Source organism: Schistocerca gregaria, chromosome 5, assembly GCF_023897955.1.
Source record: "Schistocerca gregaria isolate iqSchGreg1 chromosome 5, iqSchGreg1.2, whole genome shotgun sequence".
In the NCBI taxonomy this organism is placed as follows: Eukaryota; Metazoa; Arthropoda; class Insecta; order Orthoptera; family Acrididae; genus Schistocerca; species Schistocerca gregaria.
The window spans coordinates 168,249,414-168,272,509 of record NC_064924.1 but is presented as its reverse complement, the minus strand read 5'-3'; the positions used below and the strand labels follow the sequence as shown (position 1 = coordinate 168,272,509).

The 23,096-nt window shown below is 39.7% G+C and overlaps 1 protein-coding gene across 1 annotated transcript in view; it reads right to left on the bottom strand.

The window, feature by feature from the left end:
- The window catches only part of LOC126273373 (39S ribosomal protein L13, mitochondrial), a 37,973-nt gene extending 15,389 nt beyond the window's left edge, over positions 1-22,584 (bottom strand). The window contains exons 1-2 of the mRNA XM_049976925.1: positions 22,089-22,584; positions 13,194-13,317 (exon numbers count right to left, since the gene is read on the bottom strand). Of these exons, the coding sequence (XP_049832882.1) occupies positions 13,194-13,317; positions 22,089-22,112 (148 nt within the window). The 5' untranslated portion in view covers positions 22,113-22,584. The remainder of the gene's footprint in view (positions 1-13,193; positions 13,318-22,088) is intronic.
- Positions 22,585-23,096: the final 512 nt, after the last annotated feature.

The following is a 23,096-nucleotide window of genomic DNA, read 5'->3' as shown; positions in this document are numbered from 1 at the left end:
GAGAAGACAGCTAAAAACAGGAACGTCGAGAAAGGTCTATAAAATACACCATAGAGAAACAGAGGTCCAGAAATAAAAATTAAATGGCTTTCACCATATTGCTACAACGGATAAAAAGAAAAACACAGTTGACAGCCCACACGACAAACCCAAGCAGGAACGTAAACAGTTAAAAAATGGGCATTCCTTCAGGAAAAAGTTGGGCGCAACGTGCACAAAGTGGTGGGGGAGCACCACTTAACAAATGGCGATGGCTAAAACGGCAGTGCCCAATATGCAACCTAATTAAAATCATCTCCTCACAGAGGCAAAGCCAAGAGGAGGTCACATCCAAATCATTGCGAGAGGATTAATAATCTGCACCTTATTCCCATGAATGGAGGACCAACAGTGATGCCAAGATGACACCACCTCCTGACAGACGGCAATGCAGATATCAACGGAGGGATAATAGGAACTACTGGGCTGAGGTACGAGACTGCAACCTTGGCAGCAGTGTCGGCAGCCTTGTTTCCTGGCAGACTAACATGACCAGAAACTCAGATAAACATCACAGTGGCTCCATCACAAGTGAACAAGTGACAGTTTTCCTGGACACGTTGCACTAAGGATTGGGCAGTGTACAGTGTACAGAGGCTTTGAAGGGCACTAAGAGATTCTGAGCAGAGGACACAACTGAAAAGCCTGTGTCGCCGGATGTAATCCGTGGCCTGATACGGGGCAAAGAGCTCTGCTGTAAATACTGAGCAGTGTGCCAGAAGCTAATACCGAAAAATGTCAGTGCCAATGATGAAGCCACACCATGGTCAGTCTGAGAGCCATCAGTGTACACGAAGGTACTACAGCAAAGTTCCATGTGAAGATCGTGAAACCAAAGGTGACAGAGCGAGTCCTTAGGAAGTGAGTGAAGGCCAAGGTGAACACGGGCCGCCACGCAAAGACTAGGTGGTGCAGGGTTCACACCCACCAGGAAAGTTGCAGGCAGCGTGAAGTTAAGCTGCTGGAGCAAGAGCTGAAAGCGAACTCCAGGAAGTAACAGAGAAGAGGGACGTGCCCCATACTGGCAACCAGAGGAGTCATCAAAGGAAGAGGCATAGAGTGAGTGGCCACACATGGCAAATAAATGGCATGCATACCTGCTGAGGAGAAAGTCACGGTGGTAGGACAATGGTAGTTCAGCAGCTTCTGCATACAGACTCTCAACTGGGCTAGTGTAAAAGGTGCCAGTGGCCAAAAGGATGCCACGATGATGGATAGAATTGAGATGGCTTAAGAGGGACAGACATGCAGATTCATAAACAAAGCACCCATAGCCTAGTTTCAAACAGACGGAGGAGGGTAGTTCGATCTGCACCCCACGAAGTACCATTGAGGACATTTAGAACATTGAGGGACGTGTACAGTAGCTGCCAGGTAAGACATGTGGAAGGACTGAGTGAGTTTCCTATCAAGCATGAGCCTCAGGAATTTCGTAGTTTCAATGAACGGAAGAGCAACAGGCTCAAGATGTGAAGATGGTGGGAGAAACCAATTGCGCTCCCAAAAAAACAAATGGTTTTGTCAATGGAAAAATGAAAGCCACTGTCAATGCTCCTGAAGACACTTCTCAATAAGAAAGGTCCATCGAGAACTGCAGTAGAGGGCTAAATCATCAACAAAAAGGGAGCCAGAGATGCCCAACAGGAGACAGGCCATTATATGGTTAATGGCAATAGCAAAGAGGATGACGCTCAGCGTGGAACCCTGAAGCACAGCATTTTGCCTGGTGTCCAACAAGGCAGAACCCACATGGACCTTGAAAATACTGTCTTTTAAAAATTCCTCAAGGCAGGTAGCCATGGAAGCCCCAAATGTAGAGAGTACAGAGGATACCAGTCCTCCAACATGTCTTGTACACTTTCTTCAAATCAGAAAACACAGCCACCGTCTGGGATATCCGCAGAAAACCATTCATGATATGGGTGGAAAAACTTACGAGATGGTCAACTGCAGAACAGTGCGCCTGAAGCCACACTTTACAATGTTGCTGGTAAATTGCGAGAATCAAGCCACCATACCAGCCAGGTACGAATCATACTTTTCATCACCTTGCAAACACAGTTGGTAAAAGAAATGGGGCAGTAGCTAGAGGGAAGTTGTTTGTCCTTACCGGGCTTAGGTATGGGTATGACAGTGGCTTCATGCCAGCATCTGGGAAACGTGCCCTCTGCCCAGATGCAGTTGTATGTGTTAAGCAGAAAGTGCTCACCCACCAGTGAAAGGTGCTGCAAAATCTGAATGTGAACAGCATCTGGCCCTGAAGTAGAGGATCAGGATGAAGTGAGAGCACAATCTAGCTCCCTCATAGTACAGGCAGCATTATAGCACTCATGATTCTGAGAAAACAAGGGTATCGGCTGAGCCGCCTCCACTTATTTCTGATGGAGGAAGGCAGGGTGATAGTGGGAAGAGCTCGAAATTTCCGCAAAATGGCAGCCCAAGGTGTTGGGGATAGCAATAGGGTCCACAATGACATTGTCTGCTACTGTTAGGCCAGAAATCGGGGAATTGAGCCTCGTCCCAGTGAGCCGTTGGAGCTTGGCCCACATTACAGAGGAGGGGGTGGAACTGTTAAAAGAACTAGTGAATGAAATCCAGCTAACTTTTTTGCTATCCCGAGGAACACAATGACATGGTGCATGCATCTTTTTATAATGAAAGCAGTTTGTCATCCTAGGATGATGGTTAAAAATGTAGAGAGCACATCTCCGTGCACGAATTGCATCACAGCATGCCTCAGTCCGCCGAGCGACGGGATACGGAGTGGTAAAAAGGAAGTGCAAGGAACAGAATATCCTGCAGGGGTAAGGATAACGTTTGTTAGATATTGCACCTGGTCATCACAACTGGAGAGGAGTGAAACTGCCAGTTGGCCTTAGTAAGCTGACATTTGGGTGTGGACACAGGTGGGGTAGGAGTCAACAAAAGAATAGCACACGGGAAATGGTCGCTTTAGTAGGTGTCAGAAAGAACGGAACACTCAAAACGATGGGCAAGCGAGACGATGGTCAAGGTGGGCAGTGCAGGATACGTCCAAAAGGAAATTGGTGTACAAAGAGTCTGAAAGGAAAGTGAGTGCTCCTACGTTAAGGCAGAGCACGTTAAGTTGATTAAGAAGTCAGCCAAGAGGTTCTGACAGGCTCTGGTAGAACCCCAAAGGGGATGGTGCATATTCAACTCAATGAGCAGCAGAAATGGAGGAGGTAGCTGCCTAGTAAGCTGGAGGAAGTCTACCCTGGTGACATCAAATGATGGGGAGATACAAATGGTACACTGGGAAAAGGTCAAGAGAGGAAGGAAAAAGCGAACTGCAACAGCTTCAAGACGGGTAGTCAGGAAGATGGGTTGACTATGAATGTAATCCCGTATGAGCAGCATGATTCCCCCACGAGATGGAATGCCGACCTCGGGGGGAAGGTCAAAATGGTTCGGGAAGAAATGGAAAAGCCCAAATTGCTCATGAGGACACAATTTTGTTTCCTGAAGGTACAATACAAATGGACACTGACTCTAAAAGCAACCATAAATCCTATTTGTTGGATCGAAGGCCACAAACATTATATTGGAGGAGAGTCATGATGAGGAAAAAATGAAGGGGTGTCATCTCGGCAGCTGATGAGAGCCAGCCGGCAAAGACTCACTGCTACAGGGCACAGAGGCAGGAGGATCCTGCTCCATGAGGTCCACAAAAGCATCGACTTTCTTGTGCAGTTGGCCTGTGGAGCCCAACGCAGAAAAATGGTCGGTGGTGTGCACTGGTGACATGGAGGCCAGCCAGGCAAAGGTATCACGTGGCGACACCACCGAAGAGGAGCTTTGAGTCTATGAAGAAGACCGTTTGCCTTTGTTGGGCTTCTTTGAGCCTTTCTGGTTAGCAGAGGAAGACTCACATGTTGGTTGGCTGGAGGGACGCAGGAAGTCTTCACGGGAGTATTCCTTCTGTTCTTTCTGGCCTGTCAGTTGTGTAGCTGGTGAGGCGAGAGTTTGATGGCTTGTTGCACAGCTGGACGAGGGGATGGCAATGCTACCATGACACTGAACGATTTCACAACCTCGAAGCTTCATGGAGCAATACATAGCAACAACAGCACTGTAAGTGCAAATGGTAGTATGCAAGGTTTGTGACTAGCCAATAACTAGCGAGTGACCCTGTAAGGAACTTTTTCCTTTACCTAGATCTCCTGGACAGTTTGCTCATATACACTCCTGGAAATTGAAATAAGAACACCGTGAATTCATTGTCCCAGGAAGGGGAAACTTTATTGACACATTCCTGGGGTCAGATACATCACATGATCACACTGACAGAACCACAGGCACATAGACACAGGCAACAGTGCATGCACTATGTCGGCACTGGTACAGTGTATATCCACCTTTCGCAGCAATGCAGGCTGCTATTCTCCCATGGAGACGAACGTAGAGATGCTGGATGTAGTCCTGTGGAATGGCTTGCCATGCCATTTCCACCTGGCGCCTCAGCTGGACCAGCGTTCGTGCTGGACGTGCAGACCGCGTGAGACGCGCTTTCATCCAGTCCCAAACATGCTCAATGGGGGACAGATCTGGAGATCTTGCTGGCCAGGGTAGTTGACTTACACCTTCTAGAGCACGTTGGGTGGCACGGGATAAATGCGGACGTGCATTGTCCTGTTGGAACAGCAAGTTCCCTCGCCGGTCTAGGAATGGTAGAACGATGGGTTCGATGACGGTTTGGATGTACCGTGCACTATTCAGTGTCCCCTCGACGATCACCAGAGGTGTACGGCCAGTGTAGGAGATCGCTCCCCACATCATGATGCCGGGTGTTGGCCATGTGTGCCTCGGTCGTATGCAGTCCTGATTGTGGCGCTCACCTGCACGGCGCCAAACACGCATACGACCATCATTGGCACCAAGGCAGAAGCGAGTCTCATCGCTGAAGACGACACGCCTCCATTCGTCCCTCCATTCACGCCTGTCGCGACACCACTGGAGGCGGGCTGCACGATGTTGGGGCATGAGCGGAAGACGGCCTAACGGTGTGCGGGACCGTAGCCCAGCTTCATGGAGACGGTTGCGAATGGTCCTCGCCGATACCCCAGGAGCAATAGTGTCCCTAATTTGCTGGGAAGTGGCGGTGCGGTCCCCTATGGCACTGCGTAGGATCCTACGGTCTTGGCGTGCATCCGTGCGTCGCTGCGGTCCGGTCCCAGGTCGACGGGCACGTGCACCTTTCACCGACCACTGGCGACAACATCGATGTACTGTGGAGACCTCACGCCCAACGTGTTGTGCAATTCGGCTGTACGTACACCCGGCCTCCCGCATGCCCACTATACGCCCTCGCTCAAAGTCCGTCAGCTGCACATACGGTTCACGTCCACGCTGTCGCGGCATGCTACCAGTGTTAAAGACTGCGGTGGAGCTCCGTATGCCACGGCAAACTGGCTGACACTGACGGCGGCGGTGCACAAATGCTGCGCAGCTAGCGCCATTCGACGGCCAACACCGCGGTTCCTGGTGTGTCCGCTGTGCCGTGCGTGTGATCATTGCTTATACAGCCCTCTCGCAGTGTCCGTAGCAAGTATGGCGGGTCTGACACACCGGTGTCAATGTGTTCTTTTTTCCATTTCCAGGAGTGTAGATATATGGGACAATCTCAAGAGGCGGCAGCATCATCAGCATTGCAGTTGATACAGTGCAGAGAAGGAAGCGGACAATCACCCTAGTGTGCATTCGAGACAGGAGGGGTTTGAAAGTTAACTGTCTTCTTTAAGAAAGAGGTTTATTACAATTCAGCGAGAAAGTAAGTGCTTGTAGAGCATGTCACGCTATTAGCATCTCCAAGAGGGAAGAATACAATACTCTGCAATCCAATGAATGATTGTCAGTAAACCTCCATCTATGATTTTATCTCTGTAGTCGTTTTGCAAGCTGCAAGTTGGAGAAAGTAATGTGTAACACTACTTTTCCCAGAACACATGGTCTTGAAATTTCAACAGTAAATGACTTTATGGTGCATTAAGTTTCTCCTGTAACATCAATCAATAGAGGTCATGGAGTGCTTCTATAACACTCTCATCCAAACTATACAACACCGTGACAAAAGACACCACTCTTCGTGGATATATGCTCTCTCTCTCTCTCTCTCTCTCTCTCTCTCTCTCTCTCTCTCTCTCTCTCTCTCTCTCTCTCCCCACTTCCTATTAATAAAACTTGGTAAGGGTCCCAGACTGGTGAGCAATACTCAGTAATCAATTAGAGAAGTGTTTTGTAAACCCCCACGTTTTTGGATGGATTACATTTCCTCAAGAGTCTTCCAAACAATCTCAGCCAAGCGTATGCTTTTCCTAAAATTAATCTGATGTGGTCATTCCATTTTAGGTTACTCCTAGATACTTTACAGCAGTTACTATTTTCAGTGATTTGTCACCAACAGTTGTATTTCTTTGCTTATTTAGGCTGAACATGTTATTTTCATTTACGTCCAGGGTCAACTGCCGCCCTGCAGGTGTTCCTGTAACTTACTATAGTCTTCTGGCATTTTTTCTTTCCTGCAAACACCTGCACTGTCTGTGATTAGCATCATGGAGTTTCTAATGTTATCCATTTACTCATTCATATATATATATATATATATATATATATATATATATATATATATATACAGGGTGTTTCACAATTCATGTTACACAATTCTAGATGTTCGAGATGGGACTTAGTAGCTCATTTTACACAGAAACCCATGTTCAGAAACAGTTCGTTTCCATGATACAAGAAAAACAAGAGCTACTCAGTCGAACACTAGATGTTTGTTACATAGTTCGCCTGTTATCGTAGGATACCCACATTCACAAATGGCATTAAGACACAATGTCCACCTTTTCCATCTGCCTTGTTTTCATGCTTGCTGGTGATGTTTCAGCTGACATTAGGTGACTTTCACTGCAGTAACAGGATGCCTGAGTAAATGTTCGCAGAGTACACTGATATGCTGTTAATTTATGGTGAAGCTTGCCGCAATGGAATATAAGCTCATCTGTACCATGAGTAGAATCCAAATTGTATGACTCCATCTCATCCCAAGTTAGCCAGAGTATAACAATGGCTGCAGGAAAGTGGAAATTTAACAAGCGACAGAAGAACTGTGGTGCTCCAAGAAAGCAGTGCACTGTAGTAATGGAAGAGGAAGTGCTTCATCAAGTGGAAGAGAACCCATCAACAAGCACTTAAGCCACTGTTTGTGACTTGCATGTGTCTTAATCATCTGCTGGCATGTTTTGCAAGAACAGCAACTCCACACTTATCATCTCTACAAGGTACATGCCGTGCTCCCAGTGGATTTTGTGCCACATGTCATTTTCTGTACTTGGTTTTCACACTACTGTGTGGAGTTTCCTCAGTTTCCAAGGCAAAGTTTGTACACCGATAAAGCACATTTCAACAGGGAAAGTGTTCTGAACACTCGAAATAGCCACATTTGGGATTAAGAAAAACCCATACCCACATGTATATGAAGATTTCAGCACACCTTCAGCATCAATGTCTGGGCAGGTATCTGCAATGGTCATGTGACTGGGCCTCCCAACCTAACAAGTGTCATGTACTTGATATTCCTGCAAAAAGTGCTCGCAGAATTTTTGGAAGACGTTCTATTGGACATTTCAGCATGAACTGTAGTTCCTGCATGATGGGCATGGCAGTACATTTTTCGGTTCACATCCAAAAACACCTGAACATTTTCCACGGGGACAGGTGGAATGATTGAGGTGGACCATATGTTTGGCCACCAAGACTCCCAGATTTAATCCCTCGGTACTTTTTCTTGTGGGGTCACATGAAGAGTTTTGTTTATGCGACCCCTGTCTAATCTGAGGAAGAACTGGTTGTACAGATTATGGCTGTGGCAGAAGTGATTAACCATACACTATGCATGTTGGGCAGAGTTTATGTGAACATATTGCGCAGATACACTGTGCGCTCTGAACCTGGCGGTTGTCCTATCAAACAGCTGGTGTAGAATCACAGTGAATAGGAGTGAAATCTAAACATCTTTTTTTCCTTGTAACATGGAAACTAACTGTTTCCAGACATGGTTTCCTAAGCGAAACTTGATCTATTAAGTCCCCTCTGCAACCTCTTGGAAGTGTGTAACATTAACTGTGAAAGAACCTGTATATTGTAAACCAAAAGAACACTATCATGCTTGTTTTGGGTATTCCTTAAATTCATTACATCTGTTAAGCTGAGTTTCCCAGGACCTGCGTTTGTTGGATTGATGTTTATTTTTATAGAGAAGATTTTCTCATTGGTCAAAAATGTCATAATGTGAGAGCACATAATATATTCCATAATGCTATGACACATACAGAGCTACACAGGGTCTTTCGGTAAGAGCATGCAAAAATGTAACAGGATATAGAGAATGGTCTGCTGAATAATTTAAGGTAGGGAATGTGGGACTGGAGAAACCACGTTAGGGAAATATGGAAGGAAACTTGTCTACCATTTTGTCTAGCATTACTGTTTTCCAGCTTATTTACAACTAACATGCATACAAGTTTACATCTACTGTGCTGTTTATTTGCATGTGCATTCTTTAGTTCCTACAAGGAGACAATGAGGATGAGCCTAATTACTAGGAAATCATGAGGCAGGTTTTGTTTACTTTACTTTACTCTGTTGTATCATGTTTATGTTGTTCCATGACAGAACAACTATGACTCAATGACAGATCCATTCATTACTCTTTGCTACTCACAGAAAACATACAATACCGTACAATGGAGGATTACCGGTACAGTTTCACAGAACTCACTGACATGCACCTTGCGCGTGGGGAAGTATGTTGCAACACTCTTGCTGCTGAAAGGCTGTACAGGGAATGATTTCCTAACAGGCATTATTCATCTTGATAAGTGTTTATTCATCTTGATAAGTGTTTATTTCTCTTGATCGATGGTGAGACTGGTTCATTGAAAAGAAGAAAAGAGGGACCTGACAACATGAGGACCGTTTGCACTTGGGTCAGTGCATTTCAAATCACCCAGACAATGTAGCTCAACATTTTTTATTTTTCTGAAATTTTTTATCGGGTGTTTCCTATAGATTGTCACAAAATACTGCTTGAAAAAAATCATAAGCCATACTTTTTTTATGGCAGACATTTTTAAACTGGCAGTTGGGCATATTTTAATGGAAAATGAAGTTTGCAGAAAGTTTAATTGACAAGTTATTTTAAAAGATATCTGAATAATTGAAAAAACCAGTGGGTTTGGTACAAAATGAATTTCAGGTATACATTTTTTAAAAAATTTCCATCTTGCACGAGAATCAGTCAACCTATTTCTGCAAAGACTCGCAAAAAATGATTAATTGTTACTTTTTAAGACCATAAATTTTTATGAAGGAAGAGAGGATCACTAATAATATGTTATTTCTGTGTATATTACTTACTTAATTAGCTGCAGTATAAGTTTTAGACCTAAGAATGCACTCCTGTTTTTCTAGATCTTTTCAAAAATGGCCAAAAACCTTTTAACTTGAATTTTCACAGGTCAGTTGGGTCATTCCATGTCAGTTCAACCAGGGGCTCCAGCTCATAGTCTCAGATTTGACTGAAATTCAGCACACTAATTCTACCATGTGTGGAACACTCGTGTACACAGTATTAGTTTCCCCTGCCAATTAGTTCCAGAAATATGATTTGTGAAAGAAGGTGGTGTGACCCGGAAATTGCAACTCGCATCTGGCAATCTATCTTTAGACCCAACGTCTGGTCTTAATAACTTTGGAACTTTTCTACAAAGTCCAGTGAAATTTTTACAACCCAGTAACATCCATTTAGAGAACACACTCCATGAATCAAAACACCAACAACATAATTCTGAGGGAAAATAAAAAAATTCCAAAATGTGATTTAAAAAATGTAATATGTTGAAAGGTACATATTGTAGGAGCCCTCTATGCCAAATATAATTCACTCAAAAAGGGTATAAATTTTTTTGTGGTAAGCTTAATGTGGCCTAATCACACACAGAACTCATCATGCCCATGTCAGTTACACAAACAGAGTTACATGCACACAAAAATAAAAAAAATTCAAAAATTACCTGAAAAACATGGATTTTCGAAGGGTGGTAGCACAAAAGGGACAAGTAGTATCCAAGCCAAATTTCACACACTGCATAAGTAGACCATAATGATATATATCTAAAACTTTCAGCATGTTATTGCAAGACATCTGTGTACAAAGGAAGTTGACAGATGTATTTGGTGATGTGGCCATTGTTCCACAACACAATTTTGTAAAAACATATCGTAAACTGTTCTACCTCTTCTTATCCTCTCCCACAACTGTTTAATCACTAAGCAACAACATATAGACAGGTTAACACAACCTATCATTAATGTTTACCGCACCTTAACTGCTAAAAACCAGTTGATTGTGCTTCGAACAGAAGTTTTTGCAAGATTTTCCTATTAGTATAAAGAACATTCTGTACAATTTCCACTTGTTTTCATTCAGTCCCTTTTTAGAAACTGAACTGTGAAAATTTACGTTAAAAGGTTTTTGGACATTTTTGAAAAGCTCTAGAAAAACAGGAGTGCTTTCTCAGGACTAAAACTTGTACTGGAGCTATTATGTAAGCAATCAACAAAGAAACAATGTATTATTAGTGAGTCTCTCTTCCTTCGTAAAAATTTATGGTCTTGAAAAGTAAGAACTAATAAATTTTTTCCGAGTCTTTACAGAAAGAGTTTGCCTGACTCTCTTACATGATAGAAAAATTAGAAAAATGTATGCCTAAAGTTCATGTCATGCTAAACACACTGGTTTTTGAATTATTCTGATATCTTTCAAAATTAACTTAGCAATTAAACTCTCCGCAAACCTCATTTTCCATTATAAAATGTCTGCCAGAAAAAAAACTATGGCTTATAAAGTTTTTCAAGCAGTGTTTTGTGATTGTCTACACATATGGTACACATGATTTTAAAAAAAATCAGGAAAATAAAAAATGTTAGCAAAAAATTTTATTTATATTGGATGATCTGAAATGGATTGACCCACACTCGATTTTGAAGAGGAGGTGCTGGAACATACAGTACTCGTTGTATTGCATGTGAAATGGGCACTGCACATACTTGCCTGTGGCAAGTACTCTAAGAACAATAATTATACCCATATCACCCACAACGAGTCGATGCAATGTGACTGACTTCGCACCATGGGTCACATTGTGGCAGTGGTTGCTCCAACAATGGACTGATCGACCATATTTCCTCCAAATTGTGCTGTTTACTGATGAGGTATTATTTGATCGTGGTGGTATTTCGAACAGCAGGAATAGCTATGTTTGGCATGAGGAAAACCCTCATGCTGCAGTAGAGCCACACCATCAAGTACATTTTGATGTGAACGTCTGGGCTGGCATTGTAGTTAACAATCTCACTGGGCCTTATCTTCTACTGGGCCATCTGAATGGCCACCTGTACTTGAGGTTTGTTCAAAAGAGTTCTACCTGAGTTGTTGGACAATGCATCCTTCACTGTGCATGCGATGATGTGGATACAACACAATAGTGCAATGCCTCACTTCCGTGTGGATGTTCGCACCCATCTCAATGTTGTATTTCTTCGTCATTAGATTGGAAGGGGAGGCTCTATTCCACAGCCTGCAAGGTCACCTGAACTGAATCCTCTTAATTATTTCCTATAGGGATATCTTAAGTCATTTGTGTACAAGATCCCAGTGGATACGGAGATGGAATTAGTTGCCAGAATTGTAGCTGTCTGTGATGCAATTTTAAACACATCAGGGATATTTGTCAGGGTGCATCAGAATCTTGTTTGCTGATGTCATGCTTACATTGAGGCTGATGGCCACCAATTTCAGCACATTTTGTAAGATACAGTACACATGGTATGTTCATTGCGTCAATGATACTATTTGAACTTAACTGTAACTAATGTAAAGAAAAAAGTACACAGTAATGTGATTTTATTAAAATTATCTCCTTAAGCTGGCTTCTCTAACCCCAGGTTCCTACCTCAAACTGTTCAGTAGAACATCATCTATGTTCTGTTAAATTTTTGCATGCTCTTTCAGAAACACCCTGCATAATTAAGTGCATCTGTCCAATGGCCTGTTCCAAAATGGGAATGACATACACTTCTCTCCAACCACTTGGCACTCTCTGTTGCTCCAGAAACTATGACAGACTGCTGCTAGAAGGGAACCAAGTTCTTTTGCATGATCCCTGTAGAATCCTGCACATACCTGCTCCACATGTCTTTCCACTATCAAGCGATTTTAGTTGCTTTTTTATTTGAATCTCAATATCTTCCATTTTGGCATTCATGAGATGATTGAAAGGAGGCAACCATTACCATCTTCCCTGGAGAAACTTTCATTATTTTGGCCTTCTATCTGTCATATTCTGCTTCACTGGTGGATTATTTTGATCCACTGACAGACTTTGAGGACCAAAATTTCTTAGCAGTTTTGACTTAACAGTCAAATTTGTTATAAGTCGATAGTGCATCAAAAATACATAACATTTGTGTGGTTCTTGACATCTGCATGATCCTCAAGCATGTGAAGCCAGCAGAACTAACTGCTTTGTTAGACACTGTTGATACATTATGATTACATTGTCCCTCAAGTCTCTCCAGGCTCTTCAAGCTCTGACCGTTACCCCCCCACCCCCTTTTAAAAAAAAAAAAAAAAAAAAAAAAATCACTGTTGTACTCTGCCTTCATTGTGTTCCTTTCTACGAGAATCAAACATTCCAACACACCAACAGCAAGTAGGCAAAACTGGAAGCTTCCTTCTTCTGGTTATTTTTATATCTATCACTTACACATAACTCTATTGCAGCCCAATATCATTTACAAACATTTTGACTGAGATTCAGCAGCAGCTTTTACCTCAACTGATTAATGTATAACTTCACTTGTTCCACACTTGTGAGGGCACTCTTTCATGATGATATTTACAGTACATGATGTGTGACTGAATGAATACGTTAATCCAGAGTAGTGTGCAAGTAATGAAATAAAAGATTAAACCAAAAACAGTAGTTCCCATAGTTTGGTCTTTCATTCTGGTATACATATCTGTACCACATAACAACTTGTCATTACAAAACAACACTAAAATTACTTACTCATAGGATGATATATTGGCTTATTCAGACCACAGAGATATTTTTTGATTATCTGGGCAGATTCAAATGGGTTCTGCCATGTAGCATCAAAAACATGCCACACACGTGCGAATGTGGCCCACTGCTGTAAATGTAAGAAAAAAAAAACAGTTTATTCACCTTTAATTTTCTATTTGGACTGTATTTAAAAGTACTGTTTTCATTACCCTGGTGACTTATTAAAATTTAGGTTGTATTATCAAGGAATAATGTTATGCCTAAAGTTCTGTGCTCTGGAGTGGCAGATATTTACATAGTCTGTTCATTTAAATGTGTTTAAAATTTTCCACATTTACTGTTTAGAAAAATATAAGTACTTTGAACATTTTACAGTTAGTGATACAGAGAGCTGTTAATGGTAATTAATAATTGGCTTTTGATTATGTGTACTGGAGCAGGAAAGGAAATTTAGAAGTTAACACCTTGACTGTGGTTAAAAATCCGAAAAACTGGAAGTCAACAAAGAAGTGAACATTGTCCATGAAAGCTTGCATTATACAAAAACCTTTTATCATTACTATTACACTATGTTATACAGCTTCTAAGAAAACTGTACACATCATCTTTCTCAAATATCTATAGGGAGAGAATCAAATATTAGTATTCTTAGAACACCAGTGAAGTACATAAAAAATCCATCATGGCTGAAAAGGAATAACCCATGCCAACTACTGCGAATACACATGTCAATGGAAAAATGTCTGAAGCCTTTTTATTTATAAGCTGAGAAGGAGATTACAATATCTGTACTATAACCAACATCACATAACTACTGAAAGTAAAAGTCTTCTGATTTGTTATGCCATGTAATTTTTCTATAACACAACGTTCTTTGAACCAACTCAAATTAATCAGCACAATACACAGTATTCATCATCTGCGCAATCCCCCCCCCCCCTGCCCCCCCATTATTAAGAGTCACTCTTTCAAATCAACATACACTGATGAAAAACAGCTGTTGCTAGATATGCACTTCCACAAAGAGATCTGTGGTGAGAAACTGTTTCATTTGGGGTCAACCAATGCTTCAATCCGTGACATAACAACAATGTGGTGTGTGACATCATATATTGGAGATGTGTTTGAAAATTGACATGCAAGTATAGAGCACTCTGAAGGATGTGTCACTTGCGGTTGCACACTCTTGCAGTAAATATCAAGATCAGGAAAGTTACTGGGCTTGTTGTTATTTGTAAAAAGTTGCTGCTTGTGTTAGTTGTATGATGGATCCAATACTACAGTTTAACAGCCTTATTTTGACAGGCTAGATGCGTAATACGCTAAGCACAGCAACTTTCAAAGGAAAGTGTGGTATATTGAAAGAACATATTAAATGTAAAAAATGCGAAAACTACAGTGGCTCCTTCTCGTAGCAGTGATGGTTTTATGTGGGGCTGTTAAGGGGACAACTTGGAAAGATCATTTCGGTAGGGAATCTGCTTCGAAAAAATAAGGGCAGGTGTACTAGCAATGTTGTTTATTTGACTATTCTCTTTCTTATTGCACATCTGAGTTGTTTTGTGCCCATGAAACAAATGTCATCTTGATTGGTTGGCTATGGAAGAGTGGGACATTTTATATTTCAAAGTACTTCCCAACGGATGTGGTTTATTTGGAAAGGAGTGTTTCTAATTTTTTTTATACAATTTCAGTTTGCCTTGTATTTGGTGTAGGAAAATGAATATTGGGCACTGTCTGAAAATTTATCGTTTTTAAGGGGGCAGAGATTATTCAATTTTTATGTTGCTGTCTGTCTACTGCCTGTTTTGTTTTTTGCTAGACACGGTCTTTTTTTATGACTGAGTTTTTTAAGTAGCCTAAGTGTACTATTAAGATGGGTGATTCCATGAAAAGCAGTAACCATACGTTTATTTTATAAAAAAAATATGCGTGTGCTATAAACTGTGTTAAAGCATAATGAAATATATAATAGCAGTGTCCTACACAGAAATTTCCATTTTATCAGTTGGCAGCAATAGGTTAAAGATGGCTACCCATCACTCAATTTGTGTATGCTGAATTAGTAAATCTTCAAGTAGTACAACTGCATACCTGTGGTGCGATACACAGAAAGTGGTTCTAGTTTCTGAAAATAGCAAGTATAAATATACTCAGCATGCATATTTTATTAACACATTTATAGCTTATAACCATATAATTTTGAGTTCAATTACACAAAATCAGCTGTCCTGCAACTGACAAAAATAATGTTACGGTTCAATCTTCATCCCGGAAAAAATGTTCAAAATGAGGGTTGCTCTCTTTCATAAGATAGGAGTGGAACTAATGACATATGACTGATATGGTTCAATTGTGTGTTCACTATAGTTATATAAGTCTTAATTTCACTTTTGTCCCACACGTGACACCATATGCATATCAACATATGGAAAGGATACTAATTTTACTTAAATAATGCTATAAGAGTATGAATTTACTACTTTCTATCCATATTTAGCTTCCGCCACAGGCAAATAATGTAATTTAAGATGTTCATAGGTCTAATTTGGTTTATGTTTTGACAGAAACAGCATCTCAACCAAAACAAATGTCCACAAGTGCAGCCAGAATGAGAAAAATGAGAAGTCATAACAAAGAAAAAAATCCACAGATTTAGAAAGAAGAAAAATAAAAGCATAAATTAAGTTAAAAAACATTCAAAAGAATACAGATGTCCTCAGACATTCGCCAAGGCTTTACCAAAACCTACCCGGGCACTTTCCACAACCCTTAGAAAAAGATAGCTGTACTTGAAGGACTGGCTAAGAAAACTGGCCAGGCTCTTGCACATGTAATGCACAAGAAAATGTCCACTTATTAAAATAAAGATTATTTCCAAATTGCCAAGTTCTTCTTCTCCATGATATTGTATACATGTGTCCAGGGATGATAGACTGTATGTGTGATTGGAAAGAAACAAATTTTGCAGGAATATTATCTGATAATGTTTTTATGAGAGGCCCTCCAGATCTTTATGGAAGAATATAACATAGATTTACATATAGGCTTTTCAAGTTCTGCTTCTTGGTATCATAGAATGTTCAACTTTTGAAGTTTATTCATCTGGGCCAATGCAAGTGTAAGATTCCTGAGAATTTCATTTTGAAGTTGAAGAGTTAGCAATGTCACTTCAGTGATGACTCCTGGAATTTTCACTTGAGTGATACTGCTTTAAATTCTAATTGTAGGCAAAACAAATTTCCACATGCAGTTTCTGGAGTAAACTTATGGCGTCAAGTGAGCCTGAAATGCAATAAAAAGGAGAAAAGAAGATACTGGGAAGTCTCAGCTCCTCTGTAACGATGGGTATCTGGGAGAATTGTCTTAATGGTTCATAGAACAATTCTCTAAAATTCTGCAGCACGTGAACATCAAAGGCATTCAGCATACAGACTCTGACAGAGATATAAGAATACAAAGTGAGAAGGTAGGTTCTGCTATGTTATACTCTTGTGAGTATCAAAATGAGATTCAAGGTGCACGGTAATCTAGAAGAAATGTTCTTTTATTACTGCAGTTAAATTCTACAAGGGAAAATGTAAAACTTATTTGCTACTGTATGATCAAATACTCCTCAGAAGGACAAAGAAACAATATTTGTCTCTCTGAATATACTGTATAATACAATTTGCCAAAATAAATTTGAAGCTGATTCTGAAGAGGTGGTGGTGAGGGCCCATCCTCAGAATTTAAAAAAATTGATTCACAGTTACACTTCTTGATTTTTTGTTTGCAAAGCATTCCAAGAAATTTACTTGGAAATATTTTGCCACTTCACATGGAGAAGGTGTTGCAGATAGAGTGGGTAGCAATGCAAAGCATCTTGTATGAAGCTGTTGCAGATAGAGTGGGTGGAAATGCAAAGCATCTTGTATGCCAGAAGAGCATGGCCCAAGGAGAGGAAGTAACCATTGTTCAGTCTGCCAAGAATTTCTACAAACTTGCACCTGAAGTTTTCAAAAATACTACCATACTCTGTATGGATCAGGAGATGTTAAGCTAAACACTGAACAAGAGAAACCTTGGAGAAACATTCCCAAAATTCCAGGAAAATCACAGTTTCATGTGACTGAAATAGATGAAGAAGTAATACTTTGTACAAATAGTACCTTAGATGATGATGCAAGTTTCTCTTTCATGCACAATCAATATGACACTTGGTCTGTTGGAGATTGTGTAATTGAGTCATACAATGGACAAAAATATCTTGGACAGATCCATAAAACTGACTCCGAGTGATCAAGATAACAGTTATGCACAAAGCTGGCCCAGGTACCTTCAAATGGCCAGTTCTCCCTGACAGCATTTATTACAATGATATTGAAATTCTGAAGAAGATTACAATGCTACAAATTGTAAACAACCATGGACGTTACTGTTGTACAGAATACATTTAATTGCCACTGTTTTATATTATCTGCTTTCATTTCATATTAAACTTTACTTTTAAATGTAGCCTTCTGTTTATGTTGGAATCTTTATTAAATAAATCTGTTAAGACAGGTGACATTGTTTTCAAAACTGTATTCTACAACTTCCTTCCTCACTATGTCACACACAAGTTGCATAAGCAATACATATGTAGTCTTGGAATACAGTTAACATTTCATAACATTAATACTTGTTCCTTAGATCATGAATACGATATTTCGCAATGATGTGGTGCGTGACAGTTTAACGTAAGTTTTCTTTACAAAATACCTTTTATCAGTTACTACTTCACCTCTAAGAATTCGTCCTTCGAGTAGGAGTTGTCAGTCAGAAATTCTCTTAATTTGTTTTTAAATGTTGGTTGGCTATCACTCAGACTTTTAATGGTATTTGGCAAATGACCAAAGATTTTTGTGGCAGCATAATTCACCTCTTTCTGTGCCAAAGTCAGATGTAACCCATAATAGTGAATATAATCCTTTCTTCTAGTGTTGTAGTAAAAACTTTACTATTATTTTTGAATTAGGTTGGGTTATTAATAATAAATTTCATAATTGGATTTGTGTGTTGCAAAGGTGTGAACATCCCAAGTTCCTGAAATAAATGTCTGCAAAGTGATCTTGGATGGGCTTCAGCTTTTATTCTGATTACACACTTTTGGGTAATGAATACTTTTTCTCTTAATGATGAATTACCTCAAAATATGATGCCATAAGAAAGCAGTGAATGACAACAGACATATTTAACTAATTTACTAATACGTTTATCACCAAAATTAGCAATAATCCTAATTGCATACGTAGCTGAACTTAGCCATTTCAGCATATCATCAATGTGTTTTTTCCAATTCAATTTTTCATCAATGCACACACCCAGAAATTTTGAATATTCTGCCTTAGCAACAGACTTCTGCTCTGAGTCTATACTTATCAATAGTGTTATGCCATTTACTGTACAGAATTGCAAGTACTGTGTTTTCTCAAAATTTAGTGAGAGTCCATTTGCAGAGAACCAGTTAATATTCCTAAATACATCATTGACAATTTCCTCCACTGATTTTTGTTCATTGGGTGTGATTACTACCGTATACTTATATCGCCAGCAAAAAGAAACTCGCTTTGCATCTTCATGAATACAGAGTAGTAAATCATTAATATATGTTAAGAACAAAAAGGGACCCAAGAGTGAATCCTGTGGGACACCATTCTTGATACCTCCCCAGTTAGAGGACTGCTGATTTTTGCAGACTATATGTACTATTGATTTCACCCTTCTACATTCTTCTAGTTAAATATGAATTAAAACATTTGTGCACTCCCCCACTTACACCACAATACTTAAGCTTATCTACAAGAATTTTGTGATTCACACAGTCAAAAGCCTTTGACAGATCACAAAATATCCCAATGGGTGATGTTCAGTTATTCAGAGCATTTAATATTTGATGTCTCTAAGCCTTTCTGAAGGCCAAACTGATATTTTTTTAATACTTCGTTTTTACAAATATGTGTTGCTACTCTTGAATACATTGCCTTTTCAAGAATTTTTGATAAAGCTGTCAGAATTGAAAGTGGGCAATAGTTGTTAGCATCGACCTATTCCCTTTCTTTATGGAATAGGTTAACAATAGCATATTTCAGTCTCTCTGGGAAAATGCCCTGTTTCAATGAGCTACTACATATGTGGCAGAGCCTTACTTATTTGTTGAGAACAAGTTTTTAGTACTCAACTGGAAATGCCATCAATTCCATGCGAGCTTTTACTTTTGAGCGAACTGATTGTTTTCCTAAATTCAGTAGCAGTGGTGGGTTCAAATTCAATTTAATCAAATTGCATAGGTATTGCCTCTTCCATATACAGCCTTACATTTTCTAATAAATTTCTGGGTCTTATTTTCTCTGTAACACTTAAAAAATGACTAGGCCTATTAAAAATGTTTTCTGCTTCTGACTCCTTGTTAACAAACTTTTCACTGAGTTTGATAGAAATACAATCTTCTCGTGCTCTCAGCCACCCTGTTTCCCTTTTAGCAATATTCCAAATTGTTTTCATTTTATTATCATAGGTGCTAAACTCAGACATAATGCACATACTTCTGAACTTTTTAACAACTTTTCTTAATACAGTGCAGTAACTTTTATAATGATTCACTGTTTCTGGATCATTACTCCTCCTAGCTAGGAGATACATTTCCCCTTTCTGCCTACAAGGTATTTTTATGCCTTTAGTAAGCCATGGCTTTTTAGGTGTGTGGTTTTTTTTCCAATTATATTTCACAGTTTTCTTAGGAAAGCTGTTTTCAGATATATTCACAAAGGTATCATGAAATAGGTTAAATTTTAAATCAGCATGAGGTTCCCTATACACCTCATCCCAGTCTAACTGATGCAACCTTTCCCTAAAATTTGCAATTGTTAGTTGAATTCATTATTTTTGGGGACTGTTTTGTGCATTATTGTATGGAGCTATGTCATATACTGCAACTAGATGTGGATCAGACAGACCATTCTTAACAGGAAAAGAATTTATTTGATTAAATTTATCTAGATCCTCTTTCCTGTACCACCCAGGTAGGAAAATCAATAACTGACATCAAATTGAAAGAACCAAGCAATACTTCAAGGTCGAACTTTCTATGGGACTCTTTCATTCTACACTGAAATCCCCACAAACAATAATTTGCTTCCCTCTGTCTGACAGATACCAAAAAAAGAAAGTTTTCCAAAAATAGATGAAAATTTCCCAATGGGGACCCACACACGGCTACAATTAAAAAAGTACCATTATTTAGTTTCTCCAGTACCTGCCTGTCTGAGCTCGTCATTAATATTAATTTCATTAAACTGATCCTGTCACATAGCTGTGGCTTACCAGACATGTGTACATAGTCCTGCATGTGAGAACTCTGTACAATAAGTGAGAGAATTTGTTTTTCTTCCCCCCCCCCCCAGGACTCACAAATTATAGCAGTACTTTGTTTATATGTGAAACACTCCACATTCTCCGCAAAACATGTTGTATTACAAGATGAGCAGAATTTTTCATTAAATCCTTACATGTGCATTTTGCATTTCATGAAATGTCCTGCATGTAACATCTATACAGAGCATTTATTCAAACTACGTAAAAGTACAAGATGGCAATTTATTGCAAGAAAAATGTTCTGTGCATTGAATATGCAGTATTGTTTTGATACTTCTAACAGTCAGTAACACATAACAAAATAAATAAATACTGTGTAACTGTCACACACATGACAGCATAATTCCAAAGATGAGACCAGTTCTTTTTTTTTTTTTTTTTTTTTTTTTTTTTTTTTTTTTTTGAACGTGTGAACTGACATGTGTTGCTGGGCATTTTGAATTTCATTTAAGCTTCATAAGCAAATTGAAGTTAACACATCTATGTTCATATTAACAACTTTGTTGTGTTTATTTTAGCTACTTAAGCTAAGTGTCTGTATAAATATCAACTTTTGTGTTTTTTTCACACCTGTGAATATTGCCATTTCATAATTTCAGCTACGTAGGTGGAGTGAATCTATCGATACACACATGATCTATGAACAGATTGCAGTGGAATACTTGTTTCTGACAGCAATAAAAGTGAAATGGAGATGTGTGTGCCATGCAGCCACTAATAAGTAGTCCATGGATGATGGAATCCTTGTTGGGCATTACAAGGAAACGAAATGATGGCAACTGGAAACAGGATAAAACAATGCTGAAGTGTCCAGTTGAAAACTGCAATGCACACATGATAAAACATGCTCATGATTAATCCACCTGGGTGTCAATAGTAGACCTAATTCTTACGGCAACTGGAAATCTCTATTGATTCACGAAGTCCAAAATGATAATTAAAAAAAGGAAAGAAAATCGTGTTTGTCCCCCAATTTCTGATCTTAAGGAAGCCTGCTTAACACATTCTCAATTTTTATTTAGCGAACTACATGCTCGAGTTAGATTATTCAACCGTGTATGTGAAGAGAAGAATGTTAACTCATCAGAAAGGGATTCAGCATTAACTAAGCATTGGAGCCTTGTAGCAAGACCATCCTTGTTCACAAAGGTTGACAGACAACTTCATAGATGGCACACACACGTTATTTGCAGACGATAAGGTCAACTATATAGTGGTGGAATTCTCAGATAACTTTTTAACATAGGATAGGTAGAAGAAATTAAATGACTGGTGTAGATAAGAGCAACTATTGTAACGTAGTTATCTTTCGTACTGTATAGTTTTTGTTCAGGGCTCATTGTACATCGGCTTTTGTTGCAAGAGGTAACCATGAATTCCACCGGAACTATCCGTCATACCTACATATAGATTTTGTTTTCGAAGAAGTTGACATAAAAAGGCTACTAGTGCTACAATATCTTTCAGTATATCACTAGAAATAACAGTTAAACAATAACTAACCTGCACTCTCTTATACACGCTCATATCTACAAAGTGTACTTTAAAGGTAGAGTCATCTACCTCCACTTTAATAGTGATGTACACTAGTTGGCAGCTACAAACGTTCAAAACGAAAATTCATAAACATGTTATATTTTTAATATAATCTTCATACGAAGCACGACGTCGGCAACCTATTGACACAATAGTAGCTGAAAATATAAACACAATACTAGCTGAAAATACAAGAATCCCTATGAGAAACAAATCACTTTTCACTTAAACTATTACACACAACGCCACAGGTAGACGCTTCCTACGAACTCAAGTTACAAACATCGATTTATTCGATTGTTTTGAATTTACTTATCTATGGATCAAGTAAGTGACGTAACTAAAATGAGTATGGTACAACTGGCGTTGGGCTGAAATCGACAGATTAAATATAGCGCCGAACTTGACGCTGGATTCACACTCGCAACCTATGCACGCATTTACTGAGACGTCAAAGCGTGTGGCTTTGGTACCGAGAGCTAGAGTTCACACATGACGCTACAATTGCTGCGCAGTAGTACAGCTTTCAACATAGCGTGAACTGATATCATATGGGTTGCATTTACGTATTAGTGCAAGTTATGATACTAGACGTGTGACAAGAGTTAAATATAAGGAAGATGAAACCTAAATGTTCGAACCGAAAATATATTTCGTACAGGGATAAATCAGGGGTCACAAACGCATTTACAAGAGAAGTAACACTTACTTACTCCATGGCACTACGGTCCTCTTATGACATTGGCCTCCTCAATCACAGATTTCCAGTCGTCTCGGTCTTCAGCACACGTGCTGGTACTGCTCTCGGCTTCCACATCTTCCAGCCATCTCACACGTGGTCGTTCCTTCTTTCTTCTACCACACCAGGATGTTCCATCATCAGCTTCTTCGGGAGCCATTCTTCTGTCATCTGCTGGACATATCCTAACCACCTCAGCCTTCCCATTTTTACTGAAGTTACCAAATCAGGTTCTT